This window comes from Monopterus albus, unplaced genomic scaffold (assembly GCF_001952655.1).
Source record: "Monopterus albus unplaced genomic scaffold, M_albus_1.0 scaffold296.1, whole genome shotgun sequence".
Lineage (NCBI taxonomy): Eukaryota > Metazoa > Chordata > Actinopteri > Synbranchiformes > Synbranchidae > Monopterus > Monopterus albus.
This window is the reverse complement of record NW_018128176.1, coordinates 291,444-302,953: the sequence shown is the minus strand read 5'-3', so window position 1 is coordinate 302,953 and position 11,510 is coordinate 291,444. Positions and strand designations below refer to the sequence as shown.

Here is an 11,510-nt window from a genome sequence, read left to right as displayed (position 1 = left end):
TCTTAAGGCCCTTTCACACCACACGCGAATTCAATAATATTTTTCAAACCAATAACTTGTCAATAATACATTGCACACCGCCGACGTAATTTCACGACGCGAAAAGCGACACTAATTTTTTTCGCCTCCGGGTCGATTTTTCCAACTCGTCGCTGCGACGGCAGCACCTCTGACCAATCACAATGCAGCTTGTTGACACGTCAAATTCAACATGGCGGACCGCTTAATCCAATTTGTTTCAGCGAATTCCGTTATCTATGATAAAAAGGACAAAAACTACAAAGATAATGAATACAAAGATAACGTATGGAGACGGATAGCAGAGGATCTTCACTTGCTTGTGAACTAAACTGATTTCATTACCGTCGCTTGATGTGGAGTCCATCTTTGTAGCGCGACGTTTTAAGAAAATATCGCTTATTCGCGTCGCGTTCGGTGTGAAAAGGCCTTTAGAATGAATTTTTCAATATAGGATGGACCCAAAACCTTCTTTGTTTTTTTTATGTAGCAGGACAAGCAATACATCGTCGTCGCTTGATGTGGAGTCCATCTTTGTAGCGCGACGTTTTAAGAAAATATCGCTTATTCGCGTCGCGTTCGGTGTGAAAAGGCCTTTCAAAGAACAATAAGCAGTTGTCTCTAGACTCTCTAGCACTTTACAGTCCAGTGTGAATAATGAGCAACTATCTTCATGAGGACAGCAGACTTGACAACAGCAGTCTCTTCATTCAGCTCACATTTCATGTCTTGACATCCTAGTACAGGTTGTGCAGGTACATAATTAAATCCAAACATCAGGACAGTGTAAAAGTTTCTCTATATAGCCAATTTTGAATTCAAAATGACTGTTATCACTGCGACTGTCATTGTCACTGTTACTAAAATATTAATGACAATCTGCTTCTTTGTTTAACCAATCTATTACACCGTAGGTTGTCAACGTGTAGGCTTATTTCCACCTAAAAAGTCACAGCACTCTCTGCTGCACAGACGTGATATGCACGTAATTGTTTTACAGCCTAGGCCGTAATAATCGAGTGCGGAAAAACAGACAGAATTGTTAATGAATATGAAAGATAATTTAAGCACTGACAATACATTAATTACAGTTACTGCTAAAATATGAGGGTTTTTAATCACTTTATGTACAGTAAGTACAGAACAAAGAACAAAATCCTCTTTTATCAATTATTCTGACCACATTACTCCTGAAACACAGTTGGTGCCTTCATGAGCTATCGGGAAATATTAATTATAGAATTTTCTTGGATCATTTGAAATGTGGTTATAGATGACTGACAATCAACATTGCAGTAGCCAGCGTTTCATAGAGTAATATGTTCTGAATAAATCAAATGTTGTTTGTGAGCATTTATAATCCCTTCAGGGCCACTGAATCCTCTCACACCGAGTCCACAGGCGATATGGGAAATGGGAAATTACGGGGCGCATCAGAAGACAGCAGGGGAGGCAAGCAAGACGACGGGGCCTAGACAAGTTCTGCTATATTTCTACACTTTGTGGACAAAAGTTCACGATGCATTCACAACCTCCACCGAAGCCATGGGAAAGACGGATTCCAGGAGTAGTGAGTGCACCTGTAAATTACAGGTAAACGCGCTTTATTCATGTTAGCTATCTCGACGTAGTTGCTAGCTAGCTAGCTAATGCTAAAGCTGTTGCATGTCAGTGAGATTAAGGCAGGGATTATAATTACAATACAATACAATTTACCTAATGTATGTTTGCTTTTTAATGAACTATTTATTAAGTGTCAATCCAACAACGAAACAGCTATATAAATAGTTCACTTACTAGCTAGACCCAACAAGGGCCTGTCATGTGCCGTTTTCTGGTGCACGGAGAGTGTTTATTGCCAGTCTCCACCTATAGCCTAATTACTCTACCCGTTAGTGAATGTAAACAACACTAATACTGTTAGTACTAGTTTACTAAACTAAATCTAGCAACAGTAATTAATTATCATTTTGGGTATTTTTAACTATAAATGTAATACATTCCGAGAAAAGTGGCATTTAATTCTCATATCTCCATAATCTTTGCTGTGTATTGTTAAATACAGGATTGTTTTGGAGATCCCAGTGTTGATAGAGCGTCATTAACCTAATGCCTGCTGTACCTTTAGTCAAACATTAGGCCCTTGGCTAAGTGAAATCTCATGTATGTCCTCTAATTTAAAAATGCATAGTAATATGTTCACACATATTCAGAAACAGCTTTATAGGCCAGGTTTGTAGAACACTCAATGTTCATTGCAAACTTAAATTTTTCTGTTTTAACTTAACCTTTTCATTTAAACAGACATGCAGATTTTGCACCAACTCCAGGTTCCTCCACTACTGCCAGTCCTCCTGTCTTGACCAGGATGGCACCCCCAGTGCCTCCCCGTCCTGTCCATCAATCCTACCGTCCCTCCTACAACTCTTTCACTTCCTCTTTTGGGCCCTATGGGAACTCTTTCTATGGTGGCTACAGCCCCTATAGTTATGGCGGCTATGGCCTGGGGCGGTACAACAGCGTCTCCCACCTTGAAGATGTGGCCCCCAGTAGGTTTGTGCAGCAGGCAGAGGAAAACAGCCATGGCGCCTTCCAGTCCATTGAGAGCATCGTCCAGGCCTTTGCCTCAGTTAGCATGATGCTGGATGCCACCTTCTCTGCTGTGTATAACAGTTTTCGTGCTGTGCTGGATGTAGCTAACCACTTAACACGGCTGCGTGCACACCTCACTCGAGTCTTCTCAGCCTTTGCTCTGGTACGCACTTTGCGCTACCTCTACCAACGGTTACAGAGGCTGTTGGGGCAGAGGTCAAATGCCGAGGTTGAAGACTTATGGGCAGACAGTGCTAGTGATGCTCTAGCTACTAGTGCATCCAGAGGGTATGGAGCAGGGGTGGAGTATCCAACTAGCAAGTCCTGGCCAATCTTTCTGTTTTTTGCTGTAGTTTTGGGTGGACCCTACTTCATTTGGAAACTGCTAAACTCCAGCACAGACTCGGGAGAAAATGGTGAGATTTTCATTTAAGACTATGTACTTGCAGAATGTGAACTACCACTGTGAACCAGAACCCAAGGCTTTTCCAGCTAGTAACCAGAACCCAAGGCTTTTCCAGCTAGTCACAATGACTACTGGCTTTACTAAGTACTTAAGATGAAAAATTGCACCATCTTGTAGTCACAAGACAGTGGCAGACAATTAAAAAAAAAAAAAACTTGTATCTACATAGCAGCAAGTAGTGGCACATGTTTTGATTGATTAAAAGCAGAAATATTCCACCAGAGAAGCCAATGAATGTCACAGAATTTGTGTTTGGAGCCTTTTACTCTCAAATATAACGAGTAAAGATTTTTTCTGTTTTCTCTTTTTGTTTTATCTAGCCACTAACTGGGCAAATGGAGAGGATGACCATGTAGTGGCCAGAGCAGAGTATGACTTTACAGCTGCATCCGAGGAGGAGATTTCTCTGCGTGCTGGGGACATGCTCAACCTCGCCCCTAAAGGTGAGACTTCTTGTATGACTGCTGGTCTTTTTTTCTTTCCTCCTGTTTCTCTCATCCAAAAGTGGTTTAACATTTCTGGTTGTGATAGGCCTTTGTGTTCAGTGCTGAAGATCAATAAACACATTATACAGTAATACTGGATTTTAGAATCACTGTGATGGAGTTTCTTGATTTGGTGTTTCATGTGATAATTTTATCTATAAACATTTTGAGTTGACTTACCAAAAAGTTTCGTATAATACTCTTTTCATTTATTGTGTTTGGTGCTAATGTGAAAGTAATGTTGTGGGGATTATTTCCTTAACTTTATGATTGTACTGCATATAGTTTTAGGTGTAAATTACTACAATATTTTTGGTATGGACTAGAAAGAGTCATTGTTGCAAGGTGTCAAACATTACAAGTAGGGCTGCGAGATATCGGGGAAAACACTGACATTGCAATGTTTTTTCTTTTTAATCATAAATTAGGATCTCACTCTTTTCAAGAAATCATTTTCTCTATCTTGCCTTCATCAGTGTCATTGTATAACTGCTTCTTTAAACTTTGCACACAGGTGAAACCTCTTGAGTTACTTAGCCTACATCTGGTTGAGCAGTCATGGATGAAATTACCTGAGCTCTTAGAACACAGGTAAAAAGGTGAAATGAATGCCAGTCGTGGTAAGACAGAATACATGTGTATGAACAAGAGGGAGGGAAGTGGAACAGTGAGGTTACAGGGGGCTGAAGTCAAGAAGGTGCAGGAGTTCAAGTATTTGGGGTCAACAGTCCAGTGCGATGGGGAGTGTAGGAAAGAGGTGAAGAGGCGAGTGCAGGCAGGTTGGAGTGGGTGGAGAAAGGTGTCGGGAGTGTTGTGTGACAGAAGAGTGGCAGCAAGAATCAAAGGAAAGGTGTACAAGACAGTAGTGAGACCAGCTATGCTGTATGGGCTAGAGACTGTAGCAGTGAGGAAAAGACAAGAGGCAGACATGGAGGTAGCAGAGATGAGGATGTTGAGGTTCTCTTTAGGAGGGACCAGGATGGACAGGATTAGGAATGAGCACATCAGAGGGACAGCTGAGGTTGGCTATTTTGGGGACAGGGTCAGAGAGGCCAGATTGAGATGGTTTGGACATGTACAGAGGAGGGATAGTGGTTATATTGGTAGAAGGATGTTGGAGATGGAGCTGCCAGGCAAGAGGTCAAGAGGAAAGCCAAAGAGAAGATATATGGATGTGCTAAAAGAGGACATGAAGTTAATTGGTGTGAGTAGAGGATGCTATGGGTAGAGTTAGGTGGAAACAGATGATTCACTGTGGTGACCCCTAACGGGAACAACTGAAAGAAAAAGAAGAAGATATTCAAATCCATGTAAAAGCAAACAGTGGGCTTTCCAATTTAACTGCATCATCAAAAAAAGCAGAGATGTCATACATTAACAAGATACTGTATAATCAGCGTTTTCACACACGAACTCCGGACTATATTCCACAGAATTACACTCCAACTTTGTCCTGAGTTGACCTTCACACATGGAGCACACAGCAGGAAGGAGTCTGTGTCGGGCGCATTCTCACCTACTGGAAATACTCTGTTTGGTTCATGTGCATGGGGTGCATGCCTGGGTAGAGCGCACAGGAGATGGGGCATGACACGGTCACATAGCTGGTTTGTAATTTGGTCATAAACTGTTTCATTTGCTTTGTCTGATAATTCTGCCTTCAGTTCTTAACAACAGAGGTTCCTGATATTTAGATATTTTTGTTGGTGTCTTCATTGTAAATGAACCTTTTTCTTTACTATCAGATGTTTGTATTCCTCCAGTTTTGCACCGGTCACATGATAGAATGTCATCAACACACCCACTAGCTCCGTGGTAATACTCCATACTATACGCTGCTGTATTATCACATGGGTTCACTCCAGCTCACTTGGACATTACGTGGACTTTGTACTACGGAGTTGCCAGAGAGAAATATACTTAAGGTCCGAGTTGACTGACTCGGATGTTTGTGTTCTCATATACAGCTACCCCAGGTAATGTTTGGTTAATTTCAGGGTTCCAGTGCATGTCTGAAAAGCGCTATATATTTGAGTTCAGGCGGGTACCACACCTTCAGGTGGTTGTGGACTGCTGACTATGTTCCACTGGGGTTGGCCCTCCTGTGTCTGGCCATGCGTTTGTGCAGTGGCTGAAGGTCAAAGGACATTCTTTTGAGGACAATGAAGTCCAGATCCTCTTCAGAGAAACTCACTGGTTTGAGAGAGGAAGGGACATTGTTGGCTGTCGAAGAACTGAAACACCACCCAGGGGGATAAATAACTCCTGCTCACCACCAATCGGACAGAACTGATGAAGCCTCTTGAATGAGAGGTGAAACGTCTTCTACCTAAAACCAAGTTCCTTTGAACTTTTTCAAGGCCAACACATTTGAGATCTTCAATTTTTTGTCCAGCTGTGTATTATTCCAGTTGTAGCAGCTGTGTTTCAGCTTGTGCCTTGCATTTCTCATACAATTCTGAAATGGCCATGAGAAATAGTGGTGCGTGATGGTATTGCCGTACATGCCACTAGTCAGTCTTAACTTCGGAGTAAATTATCTCAAATAGACTTCACTTGTAGATTATTTTTGTGGAAGATGACAATTATGCGAGTTTTCTTTCTGTATCAAAACTTTTTTAGGATGCCATGTTTGAGTTAATTTGCCTTGCTTGACTTCACACATCTTGTGATGTGCACACATCACTGACTGCGGTGAAATGATATTGTAGCCCTAATTATAAGTATTTTGTCCTGTCCAAATGGTAAGTGTTGAGTGTATATCGCAAAGATGGTTAAGCTGTTAAAGTTGGTCTTTCGAGTGAGTAATTCATCACACTGTCAGTAGTGGAGGAGGAAGGTCACAATAGGCTAGTCTTTTTTGCAAAGAGGAGATTTTAAGCAGCAAAAAGTCAGTAGTCCTTTTGATTTACTTACTTAAAAGTGACCAGAAGTTCACTCTGGTCACTGTGCACCAGGGCAACCAGGCACAGGGACAGTTTCTTCCCCCAGGACATCGCTCTGATGAACACTTAACCAACGACACTGTGTCTGGACAGTAAGCCTCAGCACAACACCTGTAAATATACATTGTACAGATTATACATATTCGTACAGGTGTCAAGTTTTAAGTACTCTGTTTTTATTCTTATTTCATTTCAGTGAGCATTCCTTTGCGTTGTTTGTGCCTGCCTGTCTATACTGCTTATTTTGCATTGTATGCACTGTTTGTTGCTTATTTTGGAGACGATATAAACATACAACTTTTATTTTGTTGTATTACACAGCCTTATGTTGGTTTACTGTTTACTTGACCCTTGCCCAGGTCTCTATTTTTAAGTACACTATTTTTATTCCTTTATTCCTATTATCTCATCTCAATGAGCATTCCTTTGTCTACATTGTTTACTGCCTGTTTATACTGCTTATTTTGTTATATTACACAGCCTTATGCTGTTTACTTGCCCCTTGCATGGGGATATGTACATACACATTGAGAGCCGGTGTACCAGAGTCAAATTCCTCATGTGTCCGACACACCTGGCCAATAAAGCAGATTCTGATTCTGAAGTTCTTCCATTTTGATGAGCTCACATTATGCCTTTTTTTTTATTTTTTATTATTCTCTGCTGTGTTTAGAGCAACAGCCCAGGATGCGTGGCTGGCTGCTGGCCAGCTTGGATGGTCAGACCACAGGGCTTGTCCCAGCCAACTACGTCAAGGTCCTTGGCAAAAGGAGAGGTCAGAAGCATGCAGAGATTGGGAGGGTTGCTCAGGTCCAGCAAGGGAGCACAGAGGAGTATCAGACAGCCTTGGCTGCACAACCACAGCCTCATCCTGCCCAAGACTTTACCCCAGGCCTTGGTTCAGCCCCCACCTCCGATTCAGCAGAGATGCTAGAATCGGTGTACAGAGAAATCCCAGCTTCCTTCAGCCTGAGAGCCTCCAACTCCACTATGCCTTCTAGTGTGGTGCTAAGCATCCCTGAGAAGACTGACCTGTGATGTTTCTGTATGCACATCTGTGTAATAGCGGTTGGTTCAGTCACCACTTGTTTGCAGTGTTTAACTCTGAAGCTTGATTAAATCAGCTGACAGTAAATTTTTGAGGAAATGCCATGGACCTTATAAAGAATAATTCAGAGTAGTTCCTAGGTTCATCTAAACAAATCATATTGTCTTTCATGCAAGGTTACTGGTGAAAAATGCTTTCCATCCCCAAGTTCCCTGTTGTACTGTCTTGTTTAGAACCACTGTGTCTCAAATTAGGAGGCTATCTTTACATGTCCTTTAGCCAGATCGTGTATAAGAAATACTTTTTTTGGATGATCTAAATATGGTATATTACTGTGCTTAACATGTCTGACACAAGAAGTAACATCTGGAGATAGTTCAGTTACAGAACTCAGTCCAGTGTTTAAGTTATGTAAGTAAATGCACTGGCATATCATCTGTATGATAGTGTAAGGACAAAGCCAAGATATTCAGTTTGATACTGCAATGTAACCTTGTGTTTAGTTTAGGCCCTCATTTGTAGGTTACTTGTTCCTCTCTATTTCCATCTTTATTGAGCAAATGGGAATGGAATAATTCAGAATAAGAAGGGGCTAATTTTGCACATTTTGTAAATATTTAGTATAATTATTTTGGTGAATAAATGTTTAAGAAAAATTGTCCACTTTGTGATTGAGTGAGTAGAAGTAGCATTTTACAAATTGTGTGGATGCTGTGAAGCATCCCTTAACTACTTTGGTTCTATACCGGAAACATATTCCTTGTCTGTAACATACTTGGCCAATAAAGGTGATTATCCTTATCCTGACTCAGCATCCACACAATAATAAAGACCAGGATAACATGGTGTGAGGAATTTGCTTCCGGTACAGAACCGAGGAAGCCATCTGTAGTGCCAACTCAACCGATGGCTCCAACCATCAAGGGCAACTTGAGGGTTCAGTGTCTTGCCCAAGGACACTTCGACATGTGGGCTGCAGGCACTGAGATTCGAACCTCTAACCCTCAGGCTGGGAGACAACTCTACCCACTGAACACTATTGTTATACTGTTCTTGTGTGGATGCTGAGTAAGCATCCACACTATTGTTTTCCCGTCTTTATTATTCTCATTCTTCTGTATGTTTTTTGTCATTCAGAGAGCATACTTTCAGCTAGAAAAGCCATTCAGGTAACAAAATGTTTAGCTCTTCAAGGACATTGTGGCATCTATTCAAAATTTTTACACACACAAACAGCAACAGAATAACACACACAAAATAAAACCCAAACATATACAATCAAAGCAAAACAGTGAGGCACAGTGGCAAAGTGACACACACACACACACACACACAGAGAGGTTGGTCTGCCTTCAAAATAAGAGCCCTACAATATTCAGAAACATTCAATGTAAATCGTTTTACAACTGAATGTCCAGCTCCTTTCAAAGCTCAGAGCTTTGCTCCTTGTTACCGTCAGATAGTGTGTCCTGTCCTAGCAGGACACATCACACAGCACCATCAGTCAGACCAGCACACGCTGGAATGTGCTTATGGTGGAAAGGTGTTGTCAGGATGTTACAATGTCACTCTGAAGGATAGTGCATATTGAATATAAGGGCCTCAGATTATAAATAGGTGTAACTTGAGTGTTCTGTAGGATGTCAGATTTCCAAAATAAAAGCCCCTGACTACAGATTGAGTTCACATGAAGGACCCAAAATGTGCCTGACTTTCAAAAGAAAAGCCCCTGATTACAAATTAGGCACACATGAAGACACCAAAATGTGCTTGATTTTCAAAATAAAAGCTTGTTTACAAAATAATCTCACATGAAAGCCCCCAAATGTTCCTGACTTTCAAAATAAAAGCTTCTGATTACAAATTAAGCTCACATGAAGTTCACAGAATTTTTCTAAACTTCATATGTTTAAAATATTTAGTTTTAGTCTGAAAATTTATTCCCATTCAAATGAATGGGAAAATTCTCCTTAAGCATACTTTCAGCTATTTCAAGTATCACAGTGTTCAGCTCATCAAGGCTATTCATGCTTCTATTCAGAATTTTTCTAAACTTCATACTTTTTAAAAGATTTAGCTTTATTCTGAAAAATTTGACCCATTCAAATGAATGGGAAAATTTTACTTCAGCATCCTTTCAGATATCAAAATATTCAGCTCTTCAAAGACATTCATGCTTCTATTCAGAATTTTTTTTTCTTGACTTAATAGTTTTATTTTGAAAATGTTGCCTCTTTCAAATGAATACACACACACCTACTTGTTTTTCCTACTACATGGGGACTGCTCACACACACACACACACACACACACGTGTTTGTTTTCCATACTTTGTGAGGCCTGTTGACACAACTTCAGCGTTTGATTTCATCTTACATTAATTATTGAACTTTTTCTTTTTGTTTTTCATAATTCAACATTTTTTCAACTTCCACAGTTGCTCAGCATTGCATCTCATCCTTTAGCTATTTAAGCAAAGTACTTTTCTTCTCATCCTTCAACTATTTCAAATAAGAACTTCAGCCATTTCTTCTTATCCTTCAGCTGTTTCAGCAATTGATTTCAGGCATTTCAGCATTTTGAGGGTGATACTTCAGCATTACAGCATCCACACGCATTTTCAACAGGAAATGCATTTCTCTAGTTAAACTTGGTTTAATTAGCAATTACGGGATTTTAACATTAGTAAGAGCAAACCTAAACGCCAAGCTTATGCATTTTAGTTTATTTTTTATCTCATTATAAATATTAATAGAAATATTGATTTACTTTTCGTGTGACTTGTGTCTTAAGATTTCTAGCAGAAACTGTGGGTTTACGGCACGGCCGCTGTCTCTAGGTAACAGAATACTTAACCTGCTGCAGTGCGACAACTGGGACAAGTCAGCGCTGCAGGTAACGGTCAAAATGCCTTTATTTGTCTAAATTTCACTTTAAGTATTTACAGCAGAGAATGTGTTTTGACAGCGTAGCCTGTCGATAACGTTTCTGTGTTACTGGTCTTAGAAATATTCAACCTTCTACGTCAAGTAATTATTTACTTTGCGATACATATGCTACCTTCTTACCCTATCGGAAATAGTGTAGTTGTGCATGGATTTGAGTATGTTCGACAGAAGATTTTTAGGTCGACTTTTTTCTTAAATGTAAAGAATTGTCCGCGTAGCTAGCTCACTCAAAAGACGTGCAGTAATTGGCACATTAAATAAAAGTATGTTTATGAAGGTGCATACTTTGCAAATTATTCCGACATTGCAACCTAAAGTAACTCGCTTACTTTGGAAAAATACATCTGCACGCACCAACTGAACATTACTCCGCGACGCCTCGTGTGGATCTTGTGTTAAGAACTTTACGAGGGGTGCTTGAAGGCAACACCCTGTCCTGCAAGCTAGTATTAGCAAAGGATGCAGTTAGCCGGTAGAAGACCACAGCATCGGCGTTAGCTGTGCATAATGGCATAAAACACTTGGCCGCTGAGTGTATTACATGAGACGACAGCAGAAATCTCTCTGAAATCAGATAAGTATGTTAACCTTATTTAACTGTGTTCACTGTTTGAACTATGTAGAGAACCAGCTCATTTAATTTGACCTAAAAGCATCTGATGCAGGAGGAGGACTGGGCGACTCGGCCTGCTCTAACAGCAGGACAATTACTCTGACTTTCTCCAACTGTAATACTTGAATTAATATTATATACTGTATCGGCAAGTGTATAGAAAAGTGGGAAAATCCTCGAAGTCATCGTAGGCTGTGTTGTACCCGGTACTTTTTACCATACTGACTCTGAGAGACAAGACAGTCCAAGTAACTTCAAAACAGTGCTGATTTATTCAAAGGATCACAGGTAAAATTAACATTACACGCTCAGGTATCTTGCACCTCCAAACTGCTCTCAGACAGATGTAAGATGAAAGACCCTGAACCCACCAGGCCTATACATTATATCACCTC

At 40.5% G+C, this 11,510-nt stretch overlaps 2 protein-coding genes across 6 annotated transcripts in view; both read left to right on the top strand.

Moving 5' to 3' along the window:
- The first annotated feature begins 491 nt into the window (after positions 1–491).
- pex13 (peroxisomal biogenesis factor 13) lies at positions 492–8,323 on the top strand. The gene is made up of 4 exons (XM_020623292.1): positions 492–1,611; positions 2,323–3,026; positions 3,397–3,519; positions 7,180–8,323. The coding sequence occupies exons 1-4, from the start codon at positions 1,538–1,540 to the stop codon at positions 7,542–7,544; spliced, it is 1,266 nt and encodes a 421-aa protein (XP_020478948.1). The 5' UTR covers positions 492–1,537; the 3' UTR covers positions 7,545–8,323.
- Positions 8,324–10,346: 2,023 nt separating this feature from the next.
- sanbr (SANT and BTB domain regulator of CSR) overlaps positions 10,347–11,510 on the top strand; it is a 28,478-nt gene continuing 27,314 nt past the window's right edge. For 2 of the 5 annotated variants that reach the window (XM_020623296.1, XM_020623299.1), the window contains exon 1: positions 10,347–10,449. The gene's annotated coding sequence lies outside the window, so the exon portion shown is untranslated. Of the gene's footprint in view, positions 10,450–10,552; positions 11,081–11,510 lie in introns of those variants that run through there. The other 3 variants (XM_020623298.1, XM_020623295.1, XM_020623297.1) reach the window with 2 other exon arrangements.